At 36.6% G+C, this 12,186-nt stretch overlaps 1 protein-coding gene across 1 annotated transcript in view; it reads left to right on the plus strand.

Moving 5' to 3' along the window:
- The first annotated feature begins 834 nt into the window (after window positions 1–834).
- CNTNAP2 (contactin associated protein 2) overlaps window positions 835–12,186 on the plus strand; it is an 885,336-nt gene continuing 873,984 nt past the window's right edge. The window contains exon 1 of the mRNA XM_087714410.1: window positions 835–1,009. Coding sequence (XP_087570536.1) covers window positions 835–1,009 — 175 coding nt within the window. The remainder of the gene's footprint in view (window positions 1,010–12,186) is intronic.

The raw sequence follows: 12,186 nt of genomic DNA on the forward strand, positions 1-12,186 counted from the left end.
TGGAATAACAAAAACATAAATATAAATGTTTTTGTGAGGAAGCTTTTTTCTTTGCTTTATCAGCCTCTCATCCATTGACAGCTGTTTCACTTTTCCTCATAGTTGGGCAAACCCTGCCTAAAACAACAGACTCATTTTTTCATGTTCCTGTTTTATTGTCTCCTTCATTTGGACAATGTCAAAAATGCAGCTCCAAGGAAGAAACAAAGCACTATTATTGGCTTTTCTTGTCAATTTAACATAAGAAGAAAGCTGAGCTGGAGGTTTCCGTATAGTTTGTGATTGCTGAGCAGAGGAAATGCAAGTTGGGAAATTATAATTTATATTATGCATAGAGGAAGAAAGGGGAAAAATGTGGACAATGTGTGATGCAAATGCAGAATCAAAAAAGAAGAAGAGAATTGAAAAGTGATTCAGTTGATACCCGGCCATATAGGACAGTAAGCCATTAGTGTTTTTGACAAATTTTGACAAAAATTCAATTCACAAGTTCTGCCCTGTGCCAGCCATGGAGGAGACAATGCCCGACTGTCCTGCCATTTTTGTGAAGCAACTTGCCAGCGGTGTGAGCAGAAGGGACACATCGCCAAGGCATGCCGCAGCGAATTCCCTACCACTATCAGACAGCCCAAAAATACACAAAGCCGTCAACAGAGGCCCAAACCAGGGGCCTGGCAGAAGTACCCACAGCAGTCTGAAGGTGACGATAGAGTCGCCAATCATACATTTGTTAGACAAATCTGCTCCGGGCACCCCAAAAAGCTGAAAGTCACTGTCCTCATCGAGGACTCTCCATGTGAGATGGACATTGACACCAGGTCATCACTGACCATAATGCCGTGGTCAGTTCTCAAGCAAGCGATCCCGAAGCTACAAAAGCGGCACCTCCGAAATCCTGACATCCTCCTGCGTGATTACCAGGGAAACCAGGTCCCCATCATGGGCCAAGGCACCTTCCGGGTGAACTACAAACACTTCTGCGAAAACCTCCATGTGATGGTGGTCAGTGGTAAGCTTCAGAGCTCCACAAACAAGGTTTGATCTTTTACCATAGGAGATTTGGTATACGCCCACTACTACACCGGGGGAATGTTGTGGATTCCTGCTACAGTAATAGGGATTACAGGTCCTCGATCATATCTGGTAGAGCTTGAGGACGGTAGGAATTGGAGAAGGCATATCAACCAATTCCGTAGCCACATTTCCAACTCACCTAGATCACCTAGAACCAGCCTCGTGTTACCTTCCGGGCAGCCGAGACTAACCAAGAGGGACACAGGTCCAGCACACAATTGGCAGCACTGAGTCTCCCCATAATCCTGTCCAGGCCCTTGGGGGTTACAGGATCAAACTCATCCCAGATGGTCTCCACAAGATTCATCCCCGTCGACTCGCCCGAATCTACCCAGTCAGAGTCTAAGCCTGTCCGGATCTGAGCGATTTTATCCTGCAGATACTGAACAGATTCTTCAGCCCAACCGTGCAAGGGGTCTTTCCCAGCTCCTTGGTTAAGTAAGGAGCGGGTCACCCTAAACAGGGCGGCTGGGCAGTTATCTGCGGACACGATAAGAGCGGAAAAATGCTGCCGTTTTGCCGCTTCTATCGCCACTAAGTAGGATTTAATATGAATTCTTACTAGTGTTCGATCAGATTCAGACTGGCTGGCCCTCCAACCACTCTCTAGGCATCTTTTCCGGCATTTCATCTCCCGGAGCTCCTCGGTAAACCAGGGGGCTACCCGGGATCGACACTGGGTCAGAGGCCGCAAAAGCACAACACGATCCAAAGCCCCAGTGGCCGCCCTAGCCCAGGCTTCCATTAGGGCTTTGGTTGAGTTGTGAGCAAGGGATTCAGGAAAAGTCCCAAGCTCCACCAGGAACCTAAGAAATACATTCATTAACTAGAAATAAAGTTTTAAAATAGAATATTCCCTTACCATTTGAAAAGGCTGCAACTGCTCATCAAGTCTTGGTTATGATCTGCTTAGATTCCTTCAGTTTATCTAATTGGAACCAGGAGAGGGTGCTTTTAGCTCTGTGCTTTTCTCTGAATGAGAACAAGGAATAAGAAGTCCTTGTTCCATAGAGCAAAGGAAAAAAAACTCCAAGTGTAGTAATTAATGCACTCATAAGTCTGTTGTGAAGAATAATGTCTCTTTCTCCCTTTTAATTTATGGAAATTAATGAGCTGTAAATGTTTTGGCCCTGTTTTTCCCACAGAGTCAGAAAAACTACTACATAATTATTCTGATCTATTTATTCCCATCCCTACCACCACTTTGCCCCCCCCCATTTTTATAGCTGATGTTGCATTTTTCCAACAGAATACTTTAAAAGAATCATTTTGCAATACATGCCACTCATGTATTGCAAAGTTCTACAGTGACTTGGATTTTTCCATAGTAGCTCAGCAAAGTTAAGTAAATGAGCCCAGGATGATGTAAATATCTCTCAAAATAAAATTTAGGATAATGAGTGACTCTCTGGATTTGATATTTTGATATTTGTTTATTTTTTCTGAATGAAGGAAAAAACCAAATTATTTATAGGAAACTCTACTGCTGGTGAATACTACTTAATTCACTTAATGAATGTTACTAAGTCTAGTTTTATGCACTGATGGTTTGCAAGTATAATATATATCTGTCTACCTGGCAATATTGTACCAGTTCTCTACATGCAGTTTGGATTGGTCATTTACATAAATGATACTTTGTCTTTGTCCCAAAGGAGTTTGATTTGATTCATTATTTAATATTTGGCAAAACCCGAGGCCACACCTGGCATTTAAAAAAAAATCTTAATCTTTATATCATTGAAGAGGTTGAAAAGTACAAATAGAGGAATCTAGAAGCCAAAAAGATACGCCCTATGTCATTGGAGCAATTAGGTAATCTGTCTTTTTGCATCATGACATCATCAAGCAAGTACTTTGTATCATGCATTTGATGTTCTTAAGTACTCATAATGTCATGTGATCCCTGTGCTTGTGCTGAAATGTTCATAGATAGTCAGAAGAGAATATATACTTTGTACTAATTAATGATTTACTGATTCACTCATCCTCCACCAACATTATGGTAGAATGACTAGATAAGAACAAAATAATCTCTTTACTATTCCATAACACTGAATTGGATCTTTCTTTGAAACAATTCATTTGAAGAAAGTACTTTTAAAATAAATAAATAATAAAACCTTTTATTCTGAAAAAAACAGAACCTAAATCCTAAATAATATTTTAAAAATAAGAAAGTATTGCAAAAATTAAAAATGTGCACTTTTCATACAAATTTAAAATTTTACTTGTAATAATTGAAATAACTTGCTTTTAATACAATTTATAGGGCTGAACAGTTGGATGTTAATGAAAATAAAATGGTTTTAGCTAGATGAGCTATGCAAGAAAAGAAGGAAAATGTAAAGAAGTTACATAGTTCCAGAAGGGTTGTTGTCTTTTACAGCAAACATTAGTATTCTTACAGACCAGTAAAAATGATAAGCTTTCATAGCTCACAGTCCATTATATTAAATCCACAGAGCAAAGAGCTAAATTAGGAACATACTCTTTGGGCCCTAGGAAATGGTAAAGGCCATTAAAATTATCTACAGTTGCCATAAACCAGGGATGTCAAATTGGTAGCACATAGGCCAGATATGTCACCCGTAGGCCATGCCTAACTCGGTTCCACAAAGGAAAAAAATGTTGCTATACATCTCAATACATTACATGACACAATGAAGTTTGACACCCATGTCATAAAAAAGCACTATCCTTATATGATAGAGACATTTCAGTACTGACAAGCTATCATCTATGAAAATGAAAAGTATGTTTTTCATTTAATCCATGAAACAGTGTTCAGTCTACTGAATTCCATGGCTGTTGTCACATGCTAAAAATGTTCTTGTAATTCCTTCAAGGATTGTCATCTTGAGATCACAATTCCAATCTATGACATTCTACTTAGTGATACCCTTTAAGTTCTTAATGTGATATTGAATGTTAAATATGTACATTGATCATTGATTCACACTGCTGTGCATAGAAAATTTGATTAGCGATCTATTTCAAAAAAAGTTTTTAAATATTATTTTCATAGTGCAGTTGTTAACTGTGTTGGATTAGGTCCAGATGAGCCCTAGGGAACCTTACAATGGTAATCATAAATATATCTCATTGAGTTGGAACTTGTAGATAGTAAAATAGAAAGAAAAGACTAAGACAGACATTAGTACTTTATGATAAGTGTCAAATATGCATTCCAAGTAGAATTGGAAGTGTGTTATTCTTTCCATTATTCTTCCCTCTTTTCCTATGTAAATAGTTTATACCTACTAATGCTGAATATGAAAGTACAATAGAAGTCAGATGAGAGAGGGAAAATGAAGATTTTTTGCTAAAGATAGTTTCAAAAGTATATTCTGGGGAACATGTAGTTGCAGTTTATTGACTATAGAAAATACATAGTTCCCAGTTTTGGGCATTACACATAAAGAGATTAGCAAAACTCAGTTTTTAGCAAAATCAGTGGAATGAAAAATTTGAAAGCACGTAGTTCAATCTACCAGCAGATGTCTAGAAGTTGAAAGAACTTTGCAAAATTCTTCAATGCCATTGTGGACTTCAGCCATGCATCTGCTGACTTGGTCCCAATATCATAGTTCCTTTCTTCAAAAACAATTTGGCAGATTGATCCAACAATCATGCAATCTGCCTCTTGTCGCACACAACAAAAATCTTTTAGAAGATCCTCATCTATCATCTTTTTTTCTCAGAAATTTTTTATTTTTTTATTGTCTTACATACCATTTTAAGTACACATTCACATAATTATTCTTCTTCTTTACATTTATCATTCTTATACATTTATTATTTCATTTAATAGGTTATAATATACATATACCGTTTGGGTTGCTTTGTTTACCATCCCTTCCTCCTGTTGTAACACTACCTTATTTTCCCTTTCTTTTCTCTGTCCCTCCCTTCTCTATTTTCCTCCTTCCTCCTCTCCTTTCCCTTCCTTCTTCCCTTACTTTTCTTCTACTCCTACTCTTCCTCTTCCCCTACCTACCTTCTCTCCTTCTCTTCCTCTCCTTTCCATCCTCCTCTCCTTACCTCTTTCTTCTTTCTTCCTTTCATTCTCTCCTCCTCCTCTCTCTATTTTCTATTATTGCAGATCTCAGTTTATGTTTCCTTGGGATGGTATTTCGGCAAACCCAAATATAATTGATATCATTTCTTATTCCCTTACCTTTGCTAATCTATCCTAACTATATTCCCCCCCTTTGTATCTCTCTGTTGTATATATACTTATATATTTAATATTTTATTTTCTGTTTTCCCCTCCCCCCTTTTCCATTTAACAGTGCATCGCCTCGGTTCCATATCTGCTTCCTACTTCCTTTTCTAGTTTCTTTTCCCTAGCCAATCATAAAATCTTCCCCATGTTTTGAAGTACAGGTGAAACTCAAAAAATTAGAATATCATGCAAAAATTCATTTATTTCAGTAATGCAACTTAAAAGGTGAAGCTAATATATGAGATAAAACTCATTACATGCAAAGCAAGATAGTTCAAGAAAGCTCATGAAAACCCCAAATCCACCATCTCAGAAAATTAGAATATTACATGCAATCAATAAAACAAGGATTGTACATAGAACAATATCAGACCTCTGAAAAGTATAAGCATGCATATCTACTCAGTAATTGGTTTGGACCCCTTTTACAGCAATTACTGCCTTAATGCGGCGTGGCATGGAAGCTATCAGCCTGTGGCACTGCTGAGGTGTTATAGAAGACCTAGGATGCTTCAATAGTGGCCTTCAGCTTTTCTGCATTGTTTGGTCTCATGTCTCTCATCTTTCTCTTGGCAATGCTCCGTAGATTCTCTATGGGGTTCAGGTCAGGCAAGTTTGCTGGCCAATCAAGCACAGTAATCCCACAGTCATTGAACCAGGTTTTGGTGCTTTTGGCAGTGTGGGCAGCTGGAAAATGAAGTCAACATCCCCATAAAGCTCGTCTGTGGAAGGAAGCATGAAGTGCTCCAAAATCTCCTGGTAGACGACTGCGTTGACCCTGGTCTTAATAAAGCACAGTGATCCAAAGTCCTGTTGCTCAGTGGTCCAAAGTCCTCTTTTCTGATGAGAGCAACTTTTGCCAAACTGTGTTTGATTGGCCTCTCCATTCTTCCTCCATACTCTGGGTCCTTGGTTTCCAAATGAGATGCAACTTCAAATTGTCCTAATTTCCCACTGCTGTTCAAAATACTATGAACTTTACTGATCACACTGTTAGCTGCCACCAAAATTCAGCTATCACAAAAACTATGTTGTTGAACAATCGGACCATCTGCAAGGATGAGAGCTGGAGGCAACATTTAATGTTGGTTTTACTCCTACTTTAAGGACATCCCAGTCACTTTTTTGGAGGACAGTCTCTAGTAGAGACTGACAAATATTGTGGCCAACACAATATTCCCAATGTACCCTGACTTTAAAGGCAACTGGGGAACATTTAACAAAATGAAAATACAATAAAACAGAGATAATATTACATTTTAAAATTAAATAATAATAATACATTTAGTTCCCAATTACCAACTTTCTGGATTTGCAACTCATGAGGAATCTGGCACATACTTACTGCCTCAATGTAATAGCATCAGCAGGAGTTTCCTCTCAGATTGCTCTGCTGCAATTTCAAGCACCCAGGGCTGCTGCCAGTAACCTAAGGCATGAGCTGGTTCCATCTGGCTCAGAATACAGTGAGTCATGTTGAAGAGTTCCTCCGGGCCTCAAATTATCCAGTGCATGAAGGAGCACTTGTCTTCAAAATAGTTAGATTAATTTCTATCCTGCTTTAAAAAACACATTGAATTTCCCTCCTTCTTCCAAAACAGTTTGAATTCATCTTTCTCCTCTCTCCAAAAGAAATATAATTTTCTCTCACCCTCCCCAAAAGATTTAGTTTCTGTCCACCCTGAAAAACAACGTGAATTCATTTCTCTTTTGTTTCAGAATAGGTTTAATTGTTATCTTTTAAGTTTCAGGCTACACAAGGTGCATGATCAATGTTGATTGTACATACATACATGAACTTTTACTATAAATAACCATGAAATTTAAGTATTTAACCAAATAAACAAAAATATAACAAATGAAAGAAGAACCTCTGAACCCCAAATATTTATTTAGTCCATCCATTTATTGTTAAATTAGGTGTATTCAGAAGCTTAGCTATGGAGATCAATGGTTGTTAGGTTAGAATACATATAAAGACCACCTGTTTGCAATTTGTGGACTTCATTGTGCTGTTGATTGGTCACTGTGAGAATGGAACAAATCTGGGCAATATTAAAGCACAAGTCAGTAGATTAAAAAACCAGGGAACAGTATACTGCAAAGAGACAGTACAATTACACTGAGGAAACTGACTAGTTGGGTACCTCTTACCTTCTAATCATCTTTCTAACTGCTGTTCTAACAAAACATTCCTATTATGCAGTCAGTGATTCATAGATCAGTATGCAAACATCAAGACTAAAGAGCATCAACAAACTGTATATTGAAACTATAAAGAAGCATTGGTGATGTTTTGAAAGGGGAAAATGACTTGTACTTGGAAGGTAATAAAATTCCCAACATTCCGAATTACAAGCTGCATTTTATATTGCAATTTTAGCTTTCTCCTGTTTTCTGATCCGTTTCATACAACCATCTTCATTTCTGCTTATCTATGTAAACCAATTTCTTTACAGTATCTGAGATCAAATTAATACTAATAATGTGTTAGAATTATTTATGTATGCTATAGTACAGAAATCCTATATAAGCTAAAATGCCTGCTGCAATATATGTCATTGGCAGAATAGAAGGGATACATATAAATATTGGAAGGACTCATTAATCAAACAGATGTCATTTTAGTAATTATAAAATCTTCTCATTAGGCAGAATAAGTAAGTCATTAAAACATTTTCTCCAGCCTTTTGGCTAATATCAAGTGGAGAATATCTTCTCATTAGGATAATGGAGTTCAATAAAATGATATTCCATCATTCTCTAAAAGGGAACAAAGTGGGATTTTTTTCTTTAACTGTGATCACTTAGCGATTCATTTTATCATGCTCAGAACTTGTTCATTCATCTATAAAACAAGATTAATTCTTCACACAGTAAGGCTATATTCCTGACAAAAATGTAATGGCCATAAAAGTTAACTTTGTAAAATAAATTAATTGTGTTTAATGATAGATAAATTGCTTTTATTTATGGACATAGATCAGTTTAGACATGGTTAAGGTTCAGGGCACTTTTTTAAAAAAAATCATCCATTAATAGTCCTACAAAGTTATAATGTTAAAACTACTGCCAAAACATATTTAAAATTGACTATATGCAAATTTGGTAAGGACTGAATTTAGCCATTTTAATTATAATAGTTCTAGAACACAGATGTCAAACCGATCATGTCACAGGCAGGGCCAGATTTTCCTATAGGCTAACTAGGCTTCAACCTAGGGCCTCAAGATCAAGAGGGGCCTACATTCAAATTGTTAGCAAAATTAAAATTACACTATTCTAAAAACAGTGAACACTAAAACACTGAACCGAAAATAAGGAGAAATTCTACGCATATGACTAATAAACAAACATAAAAATGTATTGGTTAAGATCGTTCCAGCGCCACGGCAGTTGGGGAGCCCACCCACGTTCCCAGCACCGGCGGTCGGGTGAGAGGCGCGGCCACTCCCAGTAGCTGCCCCGTCGACGCGGAGCCCACCAGCGGTCAGGCAGGTAAGGGCGAGGGGGCCGAGCCAGGCAGCTGAGCGCAGCAGGGGAGGCAGCTGGCCTCGCTGCCTTTGCTGCAGAGCAGAGCCGCCCTCCGTTGGGAGGCCAGCTATATATATATATATTGATATATATTGATATATATCACAGTAATGATGTATTTTATTGTCTCTCATGTAATTTACAAACTTAAAAATGGGAGGTGAAAGGGCCTCATAAGTAGAATAGCCTAGGGCCTCTTTTCATCTAAATCCAGCCCTGGTCACAGGCCAGATTGTGACGTATCATGTTGTTTTTTGCAGAGCTGGGGTGAGTGTGGCCCGCATGTGACATATTTGTGTATAGCTATATATTAATTCCAGATATTCATCTGAAGGAACAAAGGGATTTTTCTTATTATTGTGGCATTTTTGCATCAGTGTTGACTCCTGGTGACTGCATGAAGTAGCCCTGGCAGATTTCTTGGCAAGATTTCAGAAGTGGTTTGTCATGGTCTCCCTCCTAGGATTAAGAGAGAATGAATGTCCAAAGTCTATTTGTACCTTGTTGGAACTAGAACTTTAGAGTGTCCTGCTATTTAGATTGATGTCTTAAGTACCAGAAACAGGCTGTCTTCAGGAAATCTCCTCCCTTTTCTCTCTGTGTTTGTATGTGTGTGTATGTATAAATAAATAATAGTAGCACAAATTTTATTTTTAATATGGAATGATTAAAATTAATCAGAAAGCAGCTGAAGAATTTGGAAAGCTATAATGCGTTAAAAAGTGTTGTGCTGTTTGATCAGGGACTCCAAATTTCCATTCATGAAGCATTGAAGAAATTATCTGCAAGTGATAATCATAGTGTCAATTACTCTCAGACTACCATGAAATTGATTAATTATTTTATGTAACTGTTTTTATAAAGCATGCTAACTTAACAGTTTAGCCAATTATAATGACAATCAGAGGAAGGAAGGAAGGAAGGAAGGAAGGAAGGAAGGAAGGAAGGAAGGAAGGAAGGAAGGAAGGAAGGATAGTGTTCTTGCTCTTGAGGCTCTTCTGTATATCTGTAAATATCAAATGAATCATTAATCTTCAATTCATGAAAAGTTAACTGAACATTGGAGATTCATTTGCAGATTTACGGAAGTTCAAATAGTCATTCTCTGCTGTTTTTAGTAGTGGAACAGCTAAAATTCCACTTATGTATCAGATATCCTAAATTGGTGCAATAACACCATGATATATATGCTATTTATGCCAGATATATATTCACTTAAACAACATTTTGGGAAAGAAATCAGATAATCTTACTTTCTGGTGGCACAGTGATTAGAATGCAGTATTACAGGATAACATTGTCCACAGCCTAAAGTTCAATCCTGACTGGGCTCAAGATTGACTTAGCCTTTCTGTCAAGACGAATTCACACTTTCACCTACATTTTTTCTTCACTCACAGCTTGACAACGGGGAGGGGGGGAATGGAATGCAAGGATGGGACAATAATATTCAAACATCCTACGGCACCGTGGAACATTGCTAGCATCTCAACTACACATCAAGCAGATCTCCCAATGTGGTTGGCTGGTTCCCATAACAAAATTAACAAGAGTGATTGGTAAACATTTTGTACTGTGGCTGGCCCATAGGGAAAAGGGGAAATTAATTAAGCCTACTTTTGCCCGGGAAACTCAGAGCTGTTCTATGCTAATGTGGTTTATTCAGTAAAATTTTATACTCTTGGTAAAATAAAGTCCCAGGAGTTTCTTTTTCTGGATTTGCCAACAGGACAGTTGATATTTTCATCCTCCCAAGATCTTGTTGGGGGCAATATGCAAATAATGCTTCCACATTGTAAACCACCAGAGAGTTCTGTAAAGCACTATGGAGCAGGATATATGCCTGAGTATTAAATACTATTATTATTGCTCTTGTTAAATACTATTTTAAATTCTCCCCATAATTGCTCTAGAAGAGTTAGGAAAACTGCACATGAAACCTAATACTGCCTCTGTGATGATGGGTACCATAAAAACCACCAACCATGTTCTGTATTGCCAATATTACAGGGACTTTCATAACCAACTCATTATCCCTCTTTTATTTAAATTTCTGGAATACTGCTCAGTTTTATTTCCACTATCTCTTAAAAATCAAAATAAATTTATTTTTTCTAAAAGTAACAATTTTTCCATACTATCTGTAAATCTCACTCATAAATGGTTGTAATAGTTCTTAATGTTAATGCATAGCTTTGTATTGTTCATTTTACTGATCATACTTTTGTTGGTCAATGATTGAAATAATATTTTATCTGTCTGTTTGGCAGACAATCTTTTATTTAATTTTATATTAGTTGAGTATTTAATTTGAGCTGCATTTCCAATCTAACATTTCTTATTAATGATAACTGTATTACAAGGAGTATCAAAATTCTCTACATCCATCACTAATAAAATATTTAATTTGATAATGGCTTATTTGAAAATTAGATTGCTGATTCTAATTTTAATGTTTGCAGAAGGCATTTATTTATGATCAAAAACATTTGTTCTCTCCATGCACAAATTAAGTATATATTCTACATGCTACATTTCATTTATGTCCCTCAAAGGAATAGTGAAAAATGCATTCTATTTTATTTTTGTCTGATTTTAATTGATAGAAGATGGATGACCCTTGCAAAATTTAGGCTTTATTTTAAAGGGCATCTACCCTTGTATTTAGTTTAGACAATTGTAATTCATATTTTTTTGGCTTTGTACTTATGAGTTGTTTTTTTTAAAGGTTGTATTTTTATAATCGGGTGATGATACGAAAACATGCTCTTCTAAATTTGAAATGCACATATCTTTAAAAAAGTATGGTTGTTTGCTTTTTCCCATGTCTATTCATCTCTGTAATATCTTTCTAGTCATTACTGCTTTCAGAAAGCCAGCAGGTCTGACAGATTTTCCAAATTTGATTGTTGATTGTACTGTGACATTTCTTTACAAAGATATTTTTATTAACAATAATATTTTGAAAGTTATACTTAATTGCAAATTTTGTTGCAATTTTATAATTTAAAAATTGAATTGAATAAATATATTTGTCTGTTATATGTATGATGTATGTAGACACAGATACACACTCACATACAAATAGACGTTTTTCACTCATGTAGAATAAAACATAACAGTAAAATTGTAAAACAATAAAAGGATAAAATTTTGAAATTAAAATTGGCACAATTTTGTGGCTATCACTGACAGAAAGGACAATCCACCCAAATTTTATGGATATGAATAAAATGCTAAGATACAGAGACATAATTGACGGACAGGGAAATTTAAAAACAATTGAAGAATTGGCAGAACAAAACATGAAAGTTGACTGGCTAACCTACTTGCAAATCAAAACTAAACAC

This window comes from Thamnophis sirtalis, unplaced genomic scaffold, assembly GCF_051295495.1.
Source record: "Thamnophis sirtalis isolate CommonGarterSnake01/CBP01778 unplaced genomic scaffold, rThaSir2_p1.2 scaffold_4, whole genome shotgun sequence".
NCBI lineage: Eukaryota > Metazoa > Chordata > Lepidosauria > Squamata > Natricidae > Thamnophis > Thamnophis sirtalis.